A 23,909-nucleotide genomic window follows, 5' to 3' on the forward strand; every position below is an offset into this window, starting at 1 on the left:
CGATTATGTTACTTTTGGTAGTTTTTGGTCAATTACAACATTATGGGGCGTTCACATCACCAGATCTTTTGAGGAAGTGGTTTGTTACCACATCGTTCTCATACACAAATAATACAAACTAGAACTCAACTAGTGACATTTTTCCTTTTAGGTTGTTCTCGTGAACATTAGAGGTTGTAACAATGTTTTAAAGCAGATTTGAGCAGGCGCCTGTCTGGTACAACACGTAGAAAGTGTCATGCCTCTGTGCGTGAATGGTGAGAATGCATGGTATGTGTGGATTGCTGGGACGTATCAACAAAGGTTTCAATGTGAAAAATACCTGACTTGCTCTCGGTTTCGTTGTGTTTATGTATTGTGTTCTCCCCTCAGGCGAAAAACCATGCTAGCCACTCCTGTGGTTAGGTTTGCGCAATACAATGGCAGCATCACGACGGAACCACCAGGGAATACGTCTACTTTCTCCACATGGCTACCTGATTCCGAAGCTAACATCAGCAAGCCGCACAAATGTCTACAAATTCTGTATGAGGATGTTGGTGACTCCAGGTATCAAGTGTGACCACACAAGAAAAGGCAAATCCAGACGATGATGGCGCTAATGGTCTTTATGGTCTCCATTCTAGGGTACGTTTCTGGGACATCACCCTCCTCATACCGAATGTGGCCTTCTTTGTTTTCCTGATGTGGAAGCTGCCATCAGCAAGGGCAAAGATCCGGATCACGTCCAGCCCCATCTTCATCACCTTTTACCTTCTGGTAGGACTCAAAACATAAAATCTAGCATCGAGGACAATGGCACACCCAAAATAAAATGCGATTCTGGTTGACCTCAAAGCTTTCAAAACTATTCTGAACTCAAAGTTGTTCTTTACTTACTGACAGCAAGTTATTTGGTCTTCTAAGAAGTTGTTTTTGTCTCAGGTATTTGTCGTAGCAGCAGTTGGAATTACCCGGGCCATTGTATCAATGACTGTCAGTGCATCCAGCTCTGCCACCATCATCGACAAAGTAAGAAAATGAAAAGGAAATAGCAGTGCCAGCGCTATACCATTGCAAACTACAACCACAATAAATCGAGCATTATTCAAGTTTAGGTTGCTGTACTTTTAGATTTTATTAGACTGTAAAGCTAATGTAATGACAGGTTTGTGTAGTTTTTACATTGGAAATTGAAGACTGAATGCAAACTATTTCAAATGCATTACTTCAATTTTGCCTTGTTGCGTGGATGTATTTACATGATAAAAAAAACAACTTGGTGTTGCACAAATTACACTTGTCAACATTTTTTTCCCCATCAGAAATACAAGTACAAATTTCAAAGTATTATTATTTTTTTGCGCTTATTCTGAATTCTGAGTGAACACTACCACAATGTTTTTCTGAGATGGCGCCCTCGGTGATGGTGTTGCATTGTGTAATAATTCCAAGCAGCTGTCTCATTATCTCGACATTTGCTTCTTTCGTGCAATGTTGGCCAGTGGGCCTGATCTGACTCTCCGCATGACTTTGCGAGGTTGTTGCATAAATGAGAACATTGATGACATTGCTCGCATGACATTTATCGATAACAGATATCTATCTGCGGTATGTATACTGCTGGACACACCGAAATAGTTTCACTGAACAAACAACAAATGCTTAGGTAATGCTTCAGAATAAGAGCTCAGCTGTTCAGTTACACGGATGTTCTTTGTGCGTTACAACATACTGTACCGGTAGCTTGTTTACCACAATGTATTTTCCTGATCTCGGTTGTCCCCCCCTCTCTCTGTTTTCCCCCCAAAGGTATTATGGGAAATCACCCGCTTCTTCTTACTCGCCATTGAACTCAGTGTTGTCATTCTGGGACTGGCTTTTGGTTGGTTTGCTTTGTAATTTCACTTTGCATTTGACATGTTGTAGTATTCTGGGCACCATTGTGTTTTTAAAATATATACAGTATATAATGCTAAAGTGCAGATTTCATTTTCTTGTTTTGTGACTCATTTTGCATTTCTAGGTCATTTGGAGAGTAAATCTAGTATAAAGCGGGTGCTGGCTATCACGACTGTGCTTGCGTTGGCATTCTCCATCACACAGGTAACTTCCCATGACAAACGACTGACGGTATGATGTCATACATACAGTTTCCAGTGGAACATCTAAAGACCAGCACAGTAAACTTTCTAATTTCATCTACCTGTCTTAACAGTCATCTAAATGTAAAGTGATAAAAGTAATGTCCAAACAAATGAAATTCTCATCCTTTAGAGGTTCCACTGCTATCTGGTATGTAGTGATGGCATTAGTTACCCCAAGATCCTACCAAATACATATAAAAATGCATTCCCTGAAGGGCACTTTAGAGATTTATTACCCGGACAGCCACCTGTCCGCTGAGGACTTCAACATCTACGGACATGGAGGGCGACATTTCTGGTTGGCCAGCTCCTGCTTCTTCTTCTTGGTTAGTAATAATTGGAAAAATCAGGGAAAAAGAAAAACTACATGGGCACGCTGTATATCACTCTTGAGTATCATTCAGGTGAAATACTTGTCTGGCAATGTCTTTCCTAGGTGTACTCTCTGATTGTGATCTTGCCTAAAACTCCAGTGAGGGAGAGGATATCTCTGCCATGTAAGTTGAAATAGAGCGACGTGCGCTGTCCCCCGGAAGCACTTTGAAATGCCACTGATGGGCAAATGAGTATCTAGTTTGCTTCCTGCTCAGTCAGACAACACGAAAGCTTTAACTGCCAGGAAAAAAAGGGAACAAATACAATGTTAGCGATACTGTTTAGTTGCAGGAAAGGGTGGGCGGCTCATTTGAGCGGCCAAATTGTGCTCTTTGTGCACGGTCTGTGTATTCATAATCCTGCTGAGTAATCAGCCGAGGATGAGCCTTAAAAAATAAAAATATATAAATTTTCCAAAAGCAGAACAAACAATTCCATGAACAATGTTGTGTCCAAATGTGCACACAGTCATAAATTCTGGCTCGTGATTATTCGTCATAAAATTCTTGTCAACACACATACTGACAAATAGAAAATTCTGTTGACCTAAGATAAAAAGCACAATTCACATAAATGGGCACAAAGTTCAAAAAGATAAATGTGTCCGGAACTAATGCTGACACAGTAGCACGTAAGCCTCTTTTTTTGTTGTTGTTGTATTCCTGCCGTGAATTAAGTGCTTCTCGGGGCTAGTGCGTGTCGTCCATTGGAATAAAGAAAGAGCAGGATTGCTACTCTGTGTTGACCAACTTTCATTGCGTTTCCTCTCTGCAGCTAAGAAGAGTTTCTATGTGTATGCTGCCACCCTCTCCCTATTGAACTTCATCCAGGGTCTGGGCAGTGCCCTTCTGTGTGCAGGAATTATCGAGGGACTCTGGTCAGTATAAAAACACATACGGTATATAATGCATGGATTTTTAGTACGCCACGGGCACAATTGAATAGTCTCACTCAGCCGTTTGGATTCGGGGCAGCTTTCAAAACTATTGTGAAAATATCCTAAAACATCTCCAAGAGGTGGCGTGTATTGACACACAGGTAAACTTGAGCATCTGCACTTGCATTCTATCGCGCTGCAAATTTGTGCGCACAATCGGAGCATGTCAACAGCTTCTGCGACTTTTGTTAACATAACGGCCTCAGTGCTCCTTCACCTTGTAGGAGGAGAGCCTAAAGTGCGCTGGAAGAAAGTATTGCGTCCAAGTGGATGTACCTCGTCATGCGGGCTATGCGATCATTTCATAGCCAGAGAATTTGGTGTGGGTGTGGTTAATTATGTAAATTAGCCATTCACTTATGCAACATTGGCAGCTCACTTATGGGCATATTTTCCAAAATAAGTAAAAAATAAAAAACTTGGTTGTCACATTTCACACTTGATGGGTAGGCACGCCGCATACCCTACTAGTTGGACAAGCCATGAATGAAATGTTTCATCTCCTATTGCTACTACATGCACAACATGAAGTCCGCACTCTTGATTTTATTTTCTTTTTTTATGATTCAGCTGTGTTGACGTCACCACCTTCCTCTACTTCTCTGCTTTCGCACCACTCATCTACATCACATTCCTCAAAGGATTCTTTGGGTATGTAAGAAGAATCGCTTGTAGCAAAAGGGCTTTGAAAACTAAAAAAAACAAAAATCTCCACACTTTTATCTGTCTTCTCTCCCCCGCAGCTCAGAACCAAAGATCCTGTTCTCCTACAAGTCACAGGTGGACGAGGCAGATGAAAGCGATGTCAACCTTCCACCGACTGTAGCATCAACCCTTGGCCGCCGGGAGTTCACCGATCAAGGCCTGTACTATTCCTCCACCCAGTTTGACGGCTCGGGTCCCAGCAGCGCAGGAGTGGTTGGAGCGCATCTCGACGACGTTGTTTCGGGACCCTATGGATCCAGCAGCATCAACAGCATTGAAGCTGATCATTGGAGGCCAATTAACGTCTAATTCCTCTGTGGGGGTGGTGTCAAGCATTTGAACTCGAGTGTGTGTAAATGAAGAGTCAAAAGCAATGTGTAATTGTGGTGTTTCTATGAGACCAAGGCGGCAATATAAATATGGATGAAGAAGTAAGGAGGTACCCTTTTCTATCCATTTATATTGGGGCTACTGACTAATTGACCGTTTTTTCCCTTTTTTTCCAAACACTGTTGCCAGTGTGCCCCGCTGCTGTAGCTCTTCGCTCAAGCTGACTTTTTCTCAGCAGATCTTCTCATTCCGCTCTTCTTCAGCAATCGCTTTGTCCTCAGTGAGGAAGATTTCTTCATTACATTCTTAACATCATTTGAGACACTATCATTTGTACATTCACATTGAAAAGTTTCCAAAACGTTACGTGCTACAAGGTATCAGTTGCGTGACCTAAACTGCCATTTCTCAACATACATGGCAAAGTTGTGTGCTATTGACAGGTATATTTTACCTTTTGAACTAAGTACTATTCTGTTAAGTGAAAGTGTTGTGTGTTGCTGTGTAAAAAGAAAGTGGATTGCAAATATACTCTGTGGTTCAGTTTACACCATCTTGACTGTCGACTGACACTGAACAAAAAAAATGATCAGCAATGGTCTTAGACTTTTTCACCCCTTTGTACTCTTCATCTGAGCCGGAAATGCCTCATTAACTGCATTTTTTTTGGGGGGGGGGGGTCAAGGACAAAAGCTGCCTTGTTTTTTTTTATCCCACCTATCACTGTTGGTTGTGTGAGTGCTTGGAGATGTGAAAAGATCTCTGTATTAAAACTACATAGTATTCACAGTGGTACCCTACAGTATATGCTGAAAACATACTGCAAGGTTACATTCGAATGTATTTGTTGTGGAGCAGCAACAACAAAAACAAAACATTCTTGACCTGGCCTACGGCGTTTTTTGATTCGAATTAGGCTGAACGATGCTACTAAACTGGAGTAGTTTAGAGTATCTGCTTCTTCATTTTGCAGATTAGCTCTAAAATGCTTCTCCAAATTGCATTCCATAATTTGTAAAATAGCACTTTCCTGTCAAATGAATTCATGCTATATACAGAATAAAAATGAGAGTAATACTTTGTGGTCTCTAATGACTTTTTCAAATGTTTCTTTACCTGGACATTTAAGTTCGTTAAAATGAAACTAATGGCACAAATCTGAATCTGTCATTTCTTTTAATTGCAAAATTAAAAAGCTATAATTTGCAAATGGACTGGGACGAGTGTATACAAATGTTTTGCTTATCTCTACATGCGAAGTGCAATTAATTATAATATTGTGGAAAACTTGATTTATTTCAGTAGTTCAAAAAGTGAAAGTAGATTCGACAGTTAAATTAATCGTGTTTTTTTTCTTCCCTCAAATACGATTTGGATTCTTATATACAACGAACAAACCCCCCATACTATATTTACCATCACCAGATATACTGGACAGTTTTACAAATAAATCAAGTCAAAATTATTTTCGACACACAAATTATGAAATGATTGGCCCTTCTGAAAAGTATTTAACTATCTGTTCCACAAATATGTAAAATGCGTAAACTGTACTTGTTGAATAGAACTAATGAAAAATAGGAACGTTACCTCTTTAATACGGAACCAGACAAGGCCTGCAGCTGTACACTACATTTCCCATCTTCCCCTTCTTCAGGTGACGTCCATGTGATTTCATCCAACCAATTGGCTTTGAGAATAGTGCGGGCACAGTGACCTTGATTGGACCGTTTTGACCAGCTGTAGCGGGCGGCCGAGGGAAGCCGCTATCAAGTAGATGTCGACCAGTCGGGAAATAAAGCTAACTTAAACCAAAAAACAAAACACACACACAGACCAAGTGAGACGGAGAAGTCGTTCGAAATGGGAGGAAATGGAAGCACGGCGAGGAAAGTGTCATTCGAACTGGACGAGGAAGAGAAGGTCACTGTTATTGAAGGAGTGAAGGTAAATGTCTATGTCCTTTAGTTCTGATGTTTTAGGGGACTGTCGTTAATCATTGTTCGCTGAGTGGGGTCTGTGTTTTCACTTGAACCTGCTCATGCGCTCGAACGTCCCTTCATTGCCTACCACTGCTTGCTATTTGACCCCATCGACAAATGACGCGGTCATGCTATGATTCTCATGTAGTGAAAGTAAACAGTCAGTGCGGCTTTGACCTCCATTACGTGGGGCATTGTATTATGATTATTAACACGCTGAACCGGGGACATTTACTTTGTTTACTAAACATGAAAGGTGTTTATGAATAAAGGGCAAATAAAGCTTTCACAGTCATGTACTCTTGCCCTGCAAAAAACAGACAACATACAGACTAGCATCGTTTTGTTGTGTTTTGTTGTCTTACTGGTGTCACTAGCAAGAGCAAGCCGCAAAAGCAAAACTAAACAACCAAGATTTAAACAGCCAAACCTGCGGTCACTGTGCAATTCGCTCCCAACTGAGGAAAAGCCACCCAGTTGTTGCCCTGCTGGTGTTCTCGTGATAGATGGTGACCAGCTTTGGCTCAGTGAGATGGCTCAGACACCAGCAAGACTCCAGCTGAACACCAGCTACCATCAGAACAACAAGAGCATGTGGGTGTTTAATTTAATATCGTATGGTAAATGAAGAGATGAGCAGAACATGCGAGAAAATTACTAATGAGGCTTTCTGTGCATACACATGTTGCAAAGACCATATAAGCAGCAACAATATGCAAGGTGCACTGTGTTGAAATTGTGTTGGTGCCAAAAATGTGCTGATATGCATATAATATCTTGACATTTCAAAGTGTTTGTTAAAATGACATCATTTTATTAGGCTATTTGATTTTTGACTTCAAATGCGAAATAAGATATTAGGTGGCCATTCATTTAAATGTGGATGTGTGAGTGGTTTAGTGGATTCCTGTTTTGCTGCAAATACATTGAAGATGTACTTACTGTTTTCCAGCTGTCAGAGGATGTTCTCAGTCGAATGAGGGATGCTCAGGGGTCTTACAGTACCAACACGATGCCAACTAAGCAAGACAATCACAAAACATCAAGTATGCCGCTCTCATTGATACCCTTTCTATGTTACCTCTGCATGTGTTTTATTTGTTGTTCCTTCTCGGCATTTTGTTGTAATCGGAAGCACCATTGTACTTTTACCTTTCGGTTTCCAGGTTTAAAATCTCCCAGCCCCTCTGCCACAGAACTACAGGAAGAAATTCGTAGAAAGTAAGTATTATCCATCAATTTACCCATCTCACCATCTAGCTGGAGATGATGTAACTTTGGGTTATTTTTCTAAATTCAGCTTTGAGAATCAGCAGGCACTGGTGCAGGAGCAGTTGGCTGCACTTGCCCAGAGGGATAGAGACACTGCAAGATCGGTAGGGTTGGATGGTCTGAGCCCTTCGCTCATTGTTGAGAAAGAGAAGGCCCGGGAAGAACAAGAGAAGGCAAAGCTACTGGTGAGTCACACTGTTTCTCTGGAACATAATTCAGGGTACTTCCTGTGGTCACTTTGTCTTTGACTTTGTTGTATTTAAATGTCGGTGATATTTCAAGAGTGTTTCTCCAACAACATTCCTTGAACACTTAGAAATATGCAGAAAATAAAAGCAATCAATAAAATATGTTTCGGCAGAGCCTCGCCGAAAAAACAAACTCTAAAAATTTCTCTCAGACACACTATAATTGTATATATAATACACATTTTTGTAGTTTTTGCCAAAACCCTTTTTACTGATCAACAGCTCCCTCTTCTGTTTAGATGTTGTATGTGGGTATCCTGAACATCTGCGTTGTCACACACAAACCATCCACAGCATTATAAGAAAATTGAACAGTATGTCCAGTAGTCAATATTTTGCATCAACAAAGATTACACGGGGCAACGCAATTTTTGAGTTCCGTCTGACCACAGTTTAAAAAAAAATTCAGTGCAGAATATAGCACTTGTCTCAGTTTTTCTCTATCAGGTGAAGTTTTTGAGCCACAAGACCCCTGTTTACCTTAACAATACATATAAATGTATGCAAATAAAACACAAAGATGGCATAGTTACAAACTTTAAAAATGAACAAAAACCCTGCATACATTGAAATTAAATTTACAACAGTATGTGCCCATTGATACAAGCTTAAGAGAAAAAACAACCCTAAATCCTCCTGATTCCTACTTTGCTAGCTTTCTGTTTGCAAATATTCTGTTGATAGTTCTGACTTATAGGGAGCTGCACAGACCTCAAACCGCACTGTATCAATTGTCACTACACAAACAAGTTGCAAGTAATTTCATCTGTGCTGTATTTTGCACATAGAGCACATTTGACAATAAAACTGACTTGACTTGACTATGTGTAGATTAATCCAGTCGATATCAGCTCTTCCTACTACGGAATAGTTTTTATCCGGGGGGTCATCTGTGGACGAAAGAGGTCCTTGAAAAAAAAATGCAATTTTGGAGTCAGCCATTTTAATTTTAATCAGCATTAAAAAAAAAAAATCAAAATTGTTCCCCAGTGTAATGGTCAGAACGAAGGAGAATAATGCCAAAGAGCCAGGAAAGCACATTTGTGGAGTCAATACTTGAAATGCTCACTGAGCTTTTTAAATGTCTGGGTCTGCTATGATGCGAGGTGGTCTAGATTTTTGTGCGACTTTCGAGGTGTATTCTTCCCCAATGTTATCGCGCTGATTCGGAACTGTATATGATTTAAAGGTGAATGAATCATTCTGGGGTTAATGCCCACCTTGTACTTTTTACAGCAGATGAAAGTTGCACAATGGCATTTGAACAATGTGGCTGCATCATCATAACAGTAATGTAGTGCAACACAAAAGAAAACGTGAACACGTGTTTTGTTGGCCATTTAAAAAAAAAAATCAATTTACCTTCATTAGCAACAAATACAGCATCATTGCCTTTTCTATTTTATTGCAGCTGTTTAATTTCATTTTGAGTGTTCCCACAGCATGCCTGGACACTTACTGCTGCTCAACTTATGTTTGCAAATAATTTTATTGCCGAGTACACTGGTCAACTATTCTTTTTAATTGTGCTCTTTGAATGCATTTGAGTCCAGTTGAAAGGGAGGCAGTTCCCCCAAACTGTTATCAATGGCAGAGATTCCTCTCCCTTATTTTAATTATGGAAGCATAGCAGACATAAACAACCCCATAAAAGTGTTAACTGTGATCTTTGAAATTCTCTGCATTCTAGCCCAAACCACCTAATATACAGTGGTGCAAAAATAAATCAAAAATGAATTCCACTATTGTTTCCAACATGTATGTACTGTAGGTCCTCTCAGTTGGACCACAAGTGACAGCATTAAATAGGTGACACATTGCAACAACACCCAATTCCTCTCTTCACTTCCATTAACACTTCCGGTATTTGCGGTACTCGTCTCTCCATCTACAAAGTGTCATTCCCGCTGCAAATAAAATGTCAGCTCTAAACTGCAGACAAACAGTAACAAGCATCCGTTTTAAGGTGACTCACATTCAGAAGTTTCCCGCTGCTTATATACGATGCGATAATTACGTGCTGTGATTGAATTGTCTCCCAGGTGTGAGTGTGAGTGCAGGAGCGGATGTTTGTTCAACTATGTGTCCCCTGGCGATTGGCTGGCAACCAGTTCAGGGTGTTCCCCGCCTACTGCCCGAAGTTAGCTGGGATGGGCTCCAAATGCCCCGTGACCCTTGAGGATAAACGGATCAGAAAATGGATGGATGGATGAAGTATTAAAGCCTTTTTGTTTGGTTAGGGAGGTGGCAGGCTTGACTGCATACTAAATTAGAAATTGAACATCATTTTGAAGTGTTGACATTGCCGCGTAAAATTTGGTACAACAGTATGAATGACAAATGCCTTGTGTCTTTTATAATGATTCTATTAGCTTCAACCTAGTGGTTGAGCTGATGCACTGTGATACAGCATTGAAATATTACTGACTTGTTGCAGAGTGCTAACAAAGCAAAAATTCAATACAGCCTTGCATTCGCAACTTGTTACTGAAGTCAAAAGAAAAAAAAAAGGACTGCTCTCTGTTCGAGATGAAGTGTGTGATGAGAGGTGACATGCCCATTTGGTCATGCCGATGTCTCTTCTCGCCCACACGTCCTTTTTCCCTTTAACACCTCAGCCAGACTGTTGTGTGGGCAGTTGACAGGAAATTGGGTACTTCAGTCACACCGTGCGTGCTAAGTCGCTAAATGTCGATTCGGTCAGCGCATATTTTTCAGTGGGTTGGAACAGCTTTGGATAATTTGTGGCATGCAAATTAATTGGCCCTGTAGTCGGACACAACTCATGCTGTTTTTAACCTCAATGTTTTGCTTGAAACTAAATATCAAGGCCTTTGCATGTCTGTTGTTACTCGTGTCAAAGCAAAAGATGTGGTGCCTTAAGTAGCCTCTAGATGGCGTTATTGAAGCGTGTTGTTTTTGCTCAGAAAGGGGCTGAATTCTTTTTCTGCACAGCAACATGTGATGTTCGGCAGCGTTTCTCTCCTCATCTTTTTGTGTGTCCCTTTCCAACCTGTCCTTGTGCCCCTGTCTTTGAGCTATGCCTGAGATCAAAGCGCGTGACACTGTTCACCCGAAAAACGATTAAACACCGAGCGATGACACACATTTGAAAAAGTAAGCGGCTGGACGCTCTGGGCACAAGAAAACAAGACTGGGTGGAGCTGGTGTGTGTTGCACTGAAAATTTCTTCTATTACCAGATATATGTAACGTAATGGTGGCCAGCAAAATGAAATTCTATTCTGTTTGTATTGATCGGCAACACTTGCACATTCAAGCGTCCCCAAACATATACTGCGCACTATGTGGATGAATATGGTGACATTCCGTTTGTCCAAACACGAGTGCACATTAGACAGCAAAGAATACCACAACAACCAGAAGAATTAACTTCAGTAGCATTTTATGTATTTATTTATTTTATCTTTTGGGGACCTAAATGGCCTGTTGATTGGTCATCTGTGCGACAAAAAGAGCTACAGGGGCAGTGGTTTTCGGTGGGGAAAGTATTAAAAGCCATTTGTAGTTGTTTCTGGATAATAGTCGGCATAGATTAGTATTCTGGGTCAGGTTCCTCCTCTTTGTTGAAGTCACCGGAGAGTTATACACTCTGTTGTGTTGGTATGAAGTCACTCTATTTACATAGCTGTCACAGCTATCGCCATCTGGCCCACACACCCCACGGTGGAAAAGAGCCAGTTGAAATTAAGGATGGGCATTTGACAAAGTCCATGTTTACATGTGAATGATTTTTCAAGACGGAGCTTTTGTTTGTTTGCATTTGAGAAAAATCCAGACAGACAATGTTTTATTTATTTTTCTTTTTTATTTCCATGATCTTTGTTCACACAGAGCTATAAAAAAAAAAGAAAACGCCGTAAGACACTCAAATTTGCATATGTGCCTCTGCCACAGCCGCGCATAATTAGCCGATTGTCCTCTCTTTCTTACCAGAGGCATATTTTTAGTACACGGCCCGACGAATATTCAGGGTGATAACATGAATTATGTGAGACTAATGTGTCTCCCCGCTCTCCAGGTACATGTCATTATCTTGAGTGGCACGCACGAAACACCGTTGATGAATGAAAGTGGCAAACCAGCACTGACAAAAGATGCAACCTAAGCCCCAATAAAAAATAAATAAATAAAATCTCCCCCATGCCACTAACACATAAAGCAGGTTCCTGTTCTTTTTTTTTCCAGCCACAAACGTGTTCGCTCAAAATTGAATACTGCCTGTTCTTTTCTTTCCAGCCAACAAACGTGTTCGCTCAAAATTGACAATATCATCTTGGTGGCATTTTGGTTTTGGATGACATACCAACCACAAAGAGAAATGTCGTCCAGCAAAATTGGTCACACAAATCAGCATACCAGGCCTGCTCTATTCCCACATGGATCGTAAATCAATACATTTTGCTTTTATAGAGAGAATATTGGAGCATTAATAGTAAGCCCTGTAAGGTAGCAGCAGTGACTGGAACAAGCAATCACTCGGAAGCATCTGGCAAGAGGGCTCAAATCGAGGCTCCATCGGGGACGGGCTATCGAGCACACTATATAATTTATTCAGATGTCTGAATCCGACAGGCATTCAGCTAGATAGCTCGCATTGCTTGTTAGCAAAGACAGAGGTGGGGGTGGAGGTGAGGGATAGTGTACGCAGAGGGGAAAGACGAAAGCATGCGGAGGGGAAAGGATCTTGCACATTCAAGTACACATTGGGAGCACTGGCGTTCATTGAAATGGTTCAGATTCAACCTGCGAGTCACGCGGCCACAAAATTTTAAGTCATCCAGACACATTCGCACATGGTTAAACCGGGTGTTATCAGCTCCTCTAATCACCGCTGTGACATTTTTTCATCATGTTAATGCAGCTAAGCCCTTTGTACACGCACTCGGTCTATCACACGTGATTTGCTGACGAGGTGAGTCCTCACCGGCGGACAAGATTTCGATCGGTGCGGCGCTGTGACGGAGGCGGGAGCGCCCCGGCACAAATCTTGGCGGCTCAAAGGACAAAACACGTAGGAGTGGAATACATCTCCCATCAGTGAGCTGTGGTGATGTAATAAGACAGCAGGGCAAGACCTGTTGTTCACATGAGGAATGAATCCCCCAATCTTGCTCACAAATTCACATGTAATATTGATTGAGCTGGAACACTTAAAGTGCTGGTTAATCATTGTCGAAAACGAAAAGGACACATTCCCAAAAAGACCTGTGTGCATTATGATCGATGCCCATCATCTTCCTAAATTGTGCGCGTTCAAGTACCGTAAATCCTCGCTGTTTACGTGATCGACCCTGTCGTGAATTGCAAATAATAATCCGTATTTGACACCCCAGAATAATATTTAACTCAAAAAGCTGCCTTTTTTCCTTATAAATTTAGGTGCATGATGATTGAATAAAATATTACACATACGAGTGAGTATTCTTAACTCGGGAGAGGGGGGTGGGGACTTGTGGGAATTTGTGAATTTTTTCCGATGTTGACTTACTATTTTTGTCCCTGAAGCCAACGATTTGATCGTGTTTGTTTTGCAGACGATTCTTATTCAAACCCATCCGGGTACCATATTGTCCACGGGTCTTCATAGAAGATTAAATTAGTAGTTTTGAACAAATGTGCGGGGCTCACTGTAGTAGTTTGATGCACAGTGATAACAACAGACTGCATAGTTGCCGGTGTGCGGCGCATGTCTTGGTGAGGGACTTCTTGTGGCTTTCAGTGGCTTCACCCTGACACATCTCAGTTTGACCATCTGCTCCTGTTTTTTGGGGGAGTCAGCGGGCGCAGTGAGCGCTGCTTGAAATTCTTGAGGGGACTTGGTGAGTTGCGGCAACTTTAATTTTGCAGAGCCATGCGCTATACATTAATGCTAATTAGCCAAGTCTTTGAAAGACAGGAGCCCCTGCGGTTTAGGTTTTGTCATCCGTGCCTTGATGGACTCTCTAATAGGGCTCATCAACATCATGCCCGCAGCCAAGAGCCATCAACAAGGTCCGCAAGAGTAACTTGAGCCCTTTTGGAAGAGTAGTTCACCAGTAATTCAATTGTTATTTCCACGGAAGGATGTAGGAGAACTCACTTGAAAATGTTAGCCCTTGTTGAGATTTAAAGAAATAAAAAATCAAAAGTGTGATTTTCAAAGTTGTGCGTCAAACTGTCAGCCCGTCACATTCAACAGCACCCAAGAAGTCGCTCTCGTTTTCAAAAAGGTTGGCGACCTGCTGTAATTGTTCTTGTTTTGTCTGGTTTCATTTCTGATGTTCCACTTTTTCATATTCAGCTGACGTCTTTCTCTGTCAAGCTGCTGTGTATCTTCCTTCCTGCTGTCTCGTGATAGTCAAGAGTTCCTTCCCTAATGGTACAAAGAACGATTGTGGTAGCTGGAAATTAGAAGTTAGAATGGAAGAAGTCTCCCTTTTACAGCGATAACTGCAGGGTGTGGCGTTCATCACACACACACAACGCCCTTTTGGTCCGACCTTGTTTGATATTTTAAAGTGAGTCCTCAAGTTTAGCTTTCTGACCACAAGCAATGCATACAAAATGGATAAAACCTTGCATACGCGGTTCATATTAGGTCGAAGAAGGACAACGTCCCTTCAAAAGTTTATTTTGAAAAGCCTGGAAATGGCCTAAACTCCCAAAAACTGCCGACTTCAAAGTACCCAAACGGCATACTTATTGTCTTTTTGTCAGTAATGTATACTCATCTCAACGCAGCTTCGTTCATAGCTTTTAAACAAGTGCCGCACATAAGATCAAACAAAACTCATGATGGACATGCTTTCCAAATTGTGTGATGACATAAAAGAATCCTAACTTTATTAACATTGCTTCTTTCCAAACAAAAATTACAAGGTGCTTTACAATAATAACAAAAAATACACTCCAACAAAGTAAAGCAGAAGTTTGACATCATAAACATGCATCTGCCTGTGACATTCTACTGGCTCATCGTTATTCTGACCATTCAGCATCAGCTCTCCTCTACTGACTGTAAATGTAACATTTGCATGATTTCCTACTTAGCTAATAGAATTGTCATAATGTTAAGTGGTGCTGGGGAGAAAACCCTCCCAAAACATGCCACTCTGACATGCACACACACACACACACGCACACACACATTTTCTGAACCGATTTATCCTCACAAGTGTCGCGGGAGGGGTACTGGAGACTATCCTAGCCATCATCGGTCAGTAGGCGGGGGACACCCTGAACCAGTAGCCAGCCAATCGCAGGGCACATATAGACAAACAACCATCCGCGCTCACACCTTGGAGACAATTCAGAGTGTTCCATTAACCTGCAAGCCATTTTGATGTTATGACATCGGCATTTTGTGGCTGTCTTCTGAAAAACACGTATGTCCATTTTGTCCGCGTTTCCTACATCCCATTCATGTAAAAAAAAAAAAGTATTTAATGGTCAACCTTGTGTTTCACAGGATAACAACGATATGCTAAGATGCACTGCTTAACAATGCCTGAAAAATCATTTTCAGGCCTGTGCTTTTACCAAATGAAGGGTACAAGGTACATATGCGCAGTCCCGTACAATCAAGCCGATGCATAACGTGGACTTCAACTGTCTTCGGGTTTATTAGCTGTGTATGCACATAGCAAGTAATAGCTCAGCTTTTCTTTTTATTGTTGGCTGGATTGGCCTTTTACTTATATGGTTGAGCCATAAAATAATTCAATAGCCAACATTGACTTTATTGGCCCCTGTTCAAAGGGGGTCTTACATATTGAGTATCAAGTACCTACTTGCATCTTGTCGACTTTATATTAGCAAATGTTTATATCTCTGGAGTATGCGGAGGTGGGTTTCGTTCAAAGCGGATTAGCTAAGACAGAAGGTTAAATACGGCGGGGGCGTAGGTGGATGACACGCAGCCATGCCGGGTGCACACGGTTGGACGCACTTGTGATTAAATCAGACAGATGATGGTGTTCTTTTATTAACATCTCATGATATGGATGCATTCACAAAATCAGCCATCTAAGTGAAGCACAATTGAGGAAATTCGACACATTTCTTTCAGTGGACTTATTAGTGATGATCTTCATCATCCCCACCATTACTAACTTCAGTTTAGTGTAACCTTTTCCTTTTTTTTTTTTAATGATACCTTTCTTTCCATGCATTTCCCAACTGTCATTTTTCTACCCTAACCATTTCTCTCATCCCATTGACGTCCTTCTACTTTTGTACTCAACCCTGAATCTTTTTCTCTCCTAGCCTGCCGATTTAGATGCCTGGGTAAGAAACACTGCTATTGTCGGTGCCTTTCACCTTTTCTTGTTCTTTCCCTACATCTATCTCTTTCATTTTATTTCTCGGTCTCTCTCTCTCTCTCGCTCTCTCTCTGACACACACACAGACACACACACGCTCACTCTATTCAAATGTCAGGTTTTCATTGTGCATTAAAGCGAGGCTGTGAGTGTGTTTCCAGCACCATTCCACACAACAACACTTTGGGAGGTATTCAACCAGAAAATTACACATCATCTGTGCTGCTGGCAGAGGTGATTTTACACACACACACACACACACACACACACACACACACACACACGCACGGGCCCTTGAGCATCAAACAGCCGCTGCGGTAAGAAAAAAAAGTGCAGTGAGCAGCACAGTATGAGGATTTGCAGATGTGCTCTTTAGGGATGCAGATGCCTGTTAAGTTGGGATAAGACTGGATTACAATAAGTGTAATGTCAATCTCTGTGTGAGCATGTTATCAGTAGAGAGCACAGAAAGCTGTGCAAGCACTTCCCTTTTGTGGATCATTACCTGCACACAGCACACTGTCCTGTCACGACATAATTTCTTATGATTAAATATTCAAAGTAAGGCATTTTACTAAATTTTGCAGGTCGGTCATTCGTCATCCGTCAGCAGCCGGGGTATCCGTCCGTCATACGGTCGTGTCTTCAGTTAGACCTGCGTCTTGCGTTGCACAGAGAGCCTCAATGACATTTACCCTCTATCTTGCTTTGCTTGCATGTTGCCATGGCCCAAAAACAACGTCTCTTTCTTCAGCCTTCTTGCCACCTGTAAAAAGCTGGACTCGCTGGTCATGTTAAAGCATTTCATCTCATCTTAAAGCCACCATCAGCCTTGCCAGCGCTCGCTGCCAGCGCTCGCTGCCAGCGCTCGCTGCCACTGCTGCGTGCACCGCGAGTCGTTTTGTAAGTTATGTTGCAAGCTGTAGATGCACACATTCGAACTTCCAAGCATTTTCGTGGCATTTTGGAAAAACGTATTTCTTTTAGTGCTCAAAAGAAAAACACAATTATACAGTTTGTTGTCTTGTCTTTTTGTCATCATGGGTCTCGGTCCATAATTAGAATTACAATATTGAATCAGAATCATCTTTATTGGCCAAGTATGTAGAACACACAAGGAATTTGTCTCCGGTATAACACGCTGCACTAGTATCATCGTAAACAACAAAATCATTGAACCATTGTACAATGAATAGGAAAAAAGTATTTATTGTGTTTTTGTGTTTTGTGTCAAAACATAAGTATTGGGACACTTTAAGGCTGTAACGATTCTGGTCAAAATGATTATCACAATTATTCTGATCAATATTGTAATCACAATTGTTAATCATGTTAAGGTAAAACATTTGGATATTTACTGCACTGCTTTCCAACAAACTATGTGTAAACAATTTTCAGGGCAAAACTTTCAAATTAATGGATTATCATTTCAAAATAAACATTGATTTAAAAATATATATATATCCAATGATTAAATTTTGCAAGAGTTAACTTCTAGTTCCATGCATATTATTTGGGCAACCAAATGAAGCCAAATCCATCCAATCTTGCCTTTCTGGACAGTTGGACGGATTTATTAATTGGATTGGATGTTTGCCCCGATATTTTGTTCAACAAGTACTTTGCACCAACAAACTTGATAATGATTTGTGATGATCATGCTGGAAGTGATCAGTAAGTATTTTTCAATGTAAAGGCCGTTTAATATTGTTTGCCCAAGGACACATTGTTATTCAAATATTGACATTTCAAATGATGTTAAATGCGACATCCGATATTTTGGATCTTGTTTTAGCTTCCTTAGTATTTAGAGTGGCACCCTGTCTTCCATTGTCTTTCACCCTGAAGGTTGCAGGTTTCATCTATTTTCCAATTTTCCTTCAGGTTCCTATCCTTTATTTTTGTTCTACAGGCCAGACAGTTGGAGAGGAAGGAACAAGAGTTGGCCAGCATTTCCAGCTTCTATAAAGATCAAATTGAGATACTGGAGAAGAAAGTAAGAGCAAAATTGCCATTTTCCAGATGTACGGTATTCCTTCTTTTGATGTCGCCACTTTAACTTACGCCATGTTTCACTGAATCGGCACTAAATCGTTATTTTCACGTGCGATCAGCTCACATCTCACATTTTTATACTTTGTAATTTTAGCAAAGTAATGCGATTTTGAGTCAATTCACAATTTCCTTCTTCAGTACAATATGCACCATATACAGAAACATTTACCAACCTGACAGATAATGACATCATACACCTTGTTTTTCTTCTCTTTTTTTCCATCTTGTCTGGTTCATGTAATTTTTCAGTTTTTCTGTCGTGGCCCGCATCAAAAGGGAGAAGCCGTAGTGCAGCGTTCAGAGTTGCGCGTTTCTCGTGGTGCTATTACATATAAAGTCAATGCATTACTCAAATTCGTGCCGGGCGGCACAGGTGTGACGTGTTTGATGCAATGCGAGTCGGGGCGAGCACAGTCAGTTTCACTTATTCGCACATTGGCTCGTTTGAAAATTTGACCTCAAAGCTGCATCGTGTTATGATAGCCCCCTCCTCCAAGACTTATAAAACCCATCCAACTTCCAATAGCGGCCAGGGCCAATTCAAAGAGGACCTGGCTTGGAAAATGTTGAGCGAGGAAATAGGCATATCTTCTGAATTTATTGACTTGTTTACAGCTGTTGAACTGTGAACCAACATCGTATTTAGCATTGGCCGAAGTATTAGCATAACTGCTGGCCACCTGATTGGCTTGTGATGTTCAAAGTTCTTGGGGACTGATTATTTCGGAAGGTTATCAGTGTTATAGACATTCAGAAATAGGACATTTTCTCAAATTACCTTTTATATGTTTTTAGTCATAATTCATTATGAAAAAATCGAGCATCATGACTCTTTTGTTAAAAAAAAAAAGTTATTTCCCATCATTGCAAGTGTCCTTCACTGATAAACGTCTTACATGCAAAATATGTGTAAGGAATACATTTACGCAGTAGCAGTCTGGACTTTTCTGCAATACTTTCAACTAAACTGTGCCCGATTTATGAAGAAAGACAGACCACTGCTCTCTGAAATGTTGACGTGTATTGTCCCCCTAATGAGACAAAAATGGTGCAGGCATTCACAGGGATGTCGTCATGCCTTGAGAGTATCACAATAATTCTCACTCCCCGCAGAGTAAAATCTCACCCAGAGACACAAGACACTGTTCCCTCTCGCAGGATTGTCAAGCCCTCATCGCAAAGTCAAAATGTAAATGAACTGCAAGTTTCAGCGGGCAGATGAGAGTGTGAGAGTCAGAGCTCAGTGCCGATAAACCAGCACTCAAGAGACGTTTCACTGGGAGAGCCGCGGGTGCCTAATCAAATGTACTGCTTTGCTCTGTACCTTAGGTAGCGACCCTGAAATCTTTCTTCGAAAATGGGGCGCAAAGAATAAAAGACATACTGTATTTTGTTGGGTGCTTTTAAAAAATTATGACATGTTTCTTTTCCACTTCAACACTATTACGTTCATATTTTGCACCCTGTAAAAGCCACAAGCACAGTGGTTATATAAATGCGACTTCCATTTTACCAAGTACATTTGTTAAATGGCTGTGAGGTTCGGGGGTTGAGACTGGTGTATGATTTCATGCTCTTAGTAATGGATGCACAACACAGTAAGATGCAAGAGGCTTAAATCAGCACACGGGAACGAAAAAAGGCGACATGAGAGCACAGAGAAGCACTCTAAAAATGGTGGTCTTTAGAAGGAGGTGTCAAGGCAAAATGTGGTGTTCCTTTTTTTTAATGTATGAAAGACTGAAAGTAAATAGCATGTTGGTTGTTGCTAATGTCAACTTATACATTTAAGAGTTGACTGCTGGGGGAAAACTTTTGTCAAATCGGCCACAAAAATGGGTTGATCAAATTATTTTGCAATAATGGTATGCACTTTTGATCTTCTATTCCGGCTACGCATATCAGAAATTTGAAATTTGGTGCACATTGAAACTAACGTTCTTTGCCTTTTATTTTATGACTGAAAATTGAACATAGAAACTGTATACACACGTTGGATGGGGATTTGAGCACAGTGAGTTCACGCTGCTGAAATTTGCTGCTGATACTTAAATACGTTCGCATATTTGGATTAGTCAGCATGAATTGTAATGAACCAAGATATTACACTTGTTCCATTGGTACCATGGGATATGTTGCCACTCCTCTGGCTCATCCTATGTCCTTACTTCCACTCTCAACAATTTTTTGGGAGTTTTTCACTTGAGACCATCTGTCGCACCTTCCGGCACGGCCCCATCTCAGGCAGGGTGGACCTTATCTGGTTCCTGGCACGAGCTTTCTTTAACCCACTGAGGGAAAAAAAACCCCCGTCTCCATAGTTAAGTCAGATGGCGTGGCTCCCTGCATGCGAGCAGCACACCGAGCAATGCTTGACGGAGGAGAATGATTGGCAGAAGAGTGGAGGATGCTCTATCTTTCTGCATTTGCTGCCACAGTCCCCTTTCCTAGACATTTTCCACCCTTGCTTGCTCGCAGCTGACCTGCATGTGGATGGGGGACTGAAAGCAAGAGATAAAGAAGCTATATAGACTATGAATTAAGCAGACAGTCTCTCCTGAGCAGGCATCTATCGCCCTCCTTCTCTTCTCTTCTCTTCCATTTTCAATCTAGCACTTAATTCATCCAGGTCTCCTTTGCTGCCCTCTCCACCTTTCTCTGCCTATCTTCACTCTCCCATACCTGTAAAAAAAATTCCCTTAAAATGAAATTAATGGCCTCTTAAAAATTCAATTGTGATCTACTGTCTTGGGTCACACTCATAAATGCTGAAAAAGAGCTAAGCATCAAGTTTTCTCCTGTCCTAAACTAATATCCGTGCTCATAGTATCCATTTTTCAGCTAAGATGGGTTTCAACTATCCCTCACCATCAGTATTTTTGCCAGAGATAGTGATGAATAATACACAACCTCCACATATTTACTGTCATTTCCAGACTATTGAGCCCATCTGAATATAAATTGCGTCCACTAAATTAAAAAGAAAAAAAGAAAAATAATAATGAATTCATTCTATAAGCCACACTTATACTTCTATTTATTTGCATGTGTTTTGCAGATGTTCCGATAAAGATTTTTGAAAAATTACTTCTGTCATTTCTTGAGATTAACACGCATGTGTTTATATTACCCTATCCCAAATCGCCCTTCAAACACATGTTTTTCTTCTCTGTATTTATATATTATGCGCTTCCTCGTATCGCTGATATCCACGCTCAAAAAGTGTTACCTGCAAATTGTGATAGATTGTCATCTATTGTCCTTAGTTGCATGTTTCTGGTGTAAAGAGAATTTCTCTTACCTTGCTAACAGTTTTGGCTTGCCAGGAATCATGAATTGTTGATTGACTTTTACATCAGTGCCGTGTGTCGCTAGCTAGCGGGTTGTATCTCCAAACTCTCACTGAGACAAAGCCCTCAGAAAATTGGGACACCCCTTCATTCTTGTGAACGCACACTACAGAGGGCTAATGGGTAGAATTGGTATTGGCCTTAAATGAATTGGCAGCATGAGGATCGTTAGCCTGTAAAAATCCGTAAATGAGCCGCATCATTAACGCCGCAGGGTTTAAAGCAGTTGGGAGGAAAAAAGTAGCCGTTAATAATCGGGAATTTACGGTACATATTCACCCATATGCGTATACGGGCAAATGTGTCAAAAGGTAAGAGCAACGAGATTATTTGCGGACTTCCTCACTAATTGCTGTGTGATCTTTCACTGAATCAACATTTTACATTTCCGTGCACGTGTGTGTTTGTGTGTGAGTAGATGGATACAAACAGTGTGGTTTGAGTTTACCAAAGGGATGAACGATAACGCAGATTACCGTGCTTGCTCAAAGGCTACAGATGGATTTTGGGTCCACATGGGGACAAATGAGTGTGTGCAAGTGTTTATTTGTTTTTACTGTTGCAGGTTTGACTGTCACTGCCGAAGTAATTGTGATGTATCAATCCCTTTCCGCCCTCTTCATAGAGGCTAGCTTGCGAATAGATACCCCAGGACCGGAACGACCCCAAAACGTAACGAGACAATCCCTGACACGACGGCACTCTTGTGTATTCATGAAGGACTTCCTAATCTGTTCAGGTTCAGCATGTCTTCCTGTGACAACAGAGCCTGTGACTCTGTAAACAAGTGTCGGTTTAAAATTCACCTCTTTTAATCCCCTTTGCCCTGCTTTGTTGGCGCCTTCCTCCGTTTAAAAAAAAAAAATCTGTCTTCGTCCGAGTAGGGAACGTGAAAAAAAACCCCACTCCCTCCACACTCTGACATCATCCCATCTCAATGCAAAGCTGCTGGAGTGTCGTCTGAAGATGCATGCAAGTATCATGGGAACAACCGTTCACGCACATACAGATTTAGTCAGACACCTGCATGTATGCAAGATTACACCCACACACTCATCTCCCATGCACCCACACTAATCCCCTCCGTGAGCCTTTCCTACACCCCCAACGCCCCCCCACCCCAAAAAAAAAAAATAAAAAACATAGCCTCCTCCTGTTGAGGGTTATCATTCCCCTTGATGGTCTCTCTCTTGGGCTTTTGTCCCCAAATGTGCAAATGACCGTGGAGAGCTTGGTTTTTGTGCGAGCTACTGATAGCGTTGACATTCCTCTGATGTCAACGACCTGAGTATGGGTTGTTAGTCTGTTCTTACGCTCGACGACAAAAAATAAATCATAATATTAATGCAAAATGTAGCTTCATGCAAACATCCCCCACTTACTCCCAATTGAGGAGCCACTGTATACCTCCCAGTCAACACGATCACACAGCCCTTCCCGAAATTTCACTTTCAACAGAAAGTGAAGGTTATAAACTAGTGGGGGAAAAACATACTTGTCCCTTTGCATGTGTGGGTTTTCTCTAGATACTCCGGCTTGCTCCCAAAACATGCTTGACAAGGTAATGGACAAGTTGTAATTTTTTCTGAGTTGTGAATGTGAACGTGAATGGTTCTTTGTCTTTGTGCTCGACAGTTGACTGGTAAGCAGTCCAGGGTGTGCCGCTCCTCCCGGCCAATGTCGGCTACCAAAGGTTCCAGCTAACCTATGGCCTTACTGAAGACAAGTGCAAAATAAATGAATGGACCGAGAACACACATCATTTGCTACACTCTTAAAAAAAGGGTTATTCAATTTTGACCAACATTGAATAACAAAATTGGTTCAAAACATTACAAAAAATTGGGATATTCCATCTTGACCCAAATTTTAAGGTTAAATGAAAATAGAATTTCTATTATATTATCATTCCCCTACTTGTTCTGTTTAAAATAAACCAATGTTAAAGGGTTTTCATCTCCTTTAAGCCGTGAGAAATTAAAGTTGTTAAATAGCCATTTTCAAATCAGCAAAAATCTGCCAATTTTACATCCGATTTTTGCATGTTGACATTACAAAATAAAGGCCTACTTAATCCTTTGTAAAAAAAAAATAATCAAATTTACATTTTTTAAATTTTAAATAAGTCATTGATCAATCGGATATGCAAACATCCGATTTTTTTTTTCTCATAGCTTTTTTTTCTGACAATTTTCTCGGGAAATGG

The 23,909-nt window shown here is 41.0% G+C and overlaps 2 protein-coding genes across 7 annotated transcripts in view; both read left to right on the forward strand.

Annotated features, from left to right (window-relative positions):
• The window catches only part of LOC127607554 (transmembrane protein adipocyte-associated 1 homolog), a 70,517-nt gene extending 64,967 nt beyond the window's left edge, over positions 1–5,550 (forward strand). For both annotated transcript variants that reach the window (XM_052075985.1, XM_052075984.1), the window contains exons 2-11: positions 373–549; positions 627–759; positions 925–1,011; positions 1,792–1,864; positions 2,006–2,085; positions 2,342–2,452; positions 2,563–2,623; positions 3,276–3,378; positions 4,009–4,089; positions 4,182–5,550. In XM_052075985.1, the coding sequence (XP_051931945.1) occupies positions 383–549; positions 627–759; positions 925–1,011; positions 1,792–1,864; positions 2,006–2,085; positions 2,342–2,452; positions 2,563–2,623; positions 3,276–3,378; positions 4,009–4,089; positions 4,182–4,452 (1,167 nt within the window). In that variant the 5' untranslated portion in view covers positions 373–382 and the 3' untranslated portion in view covers positions 4,453–5,550. The remainder of the gene's footprint in view (positions 1–372; positions 550–626; positions 760–924; positions 1,012–1,791; positions 1,865–2,005; positions 2,086–2,341; positions 2,453–2,562; positions 2,624–3,275; positions 3,379–4,008; positions 4,090–4,181) is intronic.
• A 623-nt stretch (positions 5,551–6,173) lies between these two features.
• LOC127607461 (MICOS complex subunit mic25-b-like) overlaps positions 6,174–23,909 on the forward strand; it is a 50,489-nt gene continuing 32,753 nt past the window's right edge. For 2 of the 5 annotated variants that reach the window (XR_007964081.1, XM_052075805.1), the window contains exons 1-6: positions 6,175–6,420; positions 7,408–7,501; positions 7,622–7,676; positions 7,756–7,912; positions 16,243–16,263; positions 18,211–18,294. Coding sequence is in view for 4 of the 5 variants with exons in the window: in XM_052075805.1 (XP_051931765.1) it covers positions 6,337–6,420; positions 7,408–7,501; positions 7,622–7,676; positions 7,756–7,912; positions 16,243–16,263; positions 18,211–18,294 (495 nt within the window). In the remaining variant the exon portion in view is untranslated. Of the gene's footprint in view, positions 6,421–7,407; positions 7,502–7,621; positions 7,677–7,755; positions 7,913–16,242; positions 16,264–18,210; positions 18,295–23,909 lie in introns of all 5 variants that reach the window. The other 3 variants (XM_052075803.1, XM_052075806.1, XM_052075804.1) reach the window with 3 other exon arrangements.

Source organism: Hippocampus zosterae, chromosome 9 (genome assembly GCF_025434085.1).
Source record: "Hippocampus zosterae strain Florida chromosome 9, ASM2543408v3, whole genome shotgun sequence".
NCBI lineage: Eukaryota > Metazoa > Chordata > Actinopteri > Syngnathiformes > Syngnathidae > Hippocampus > Hippocampus zosterae.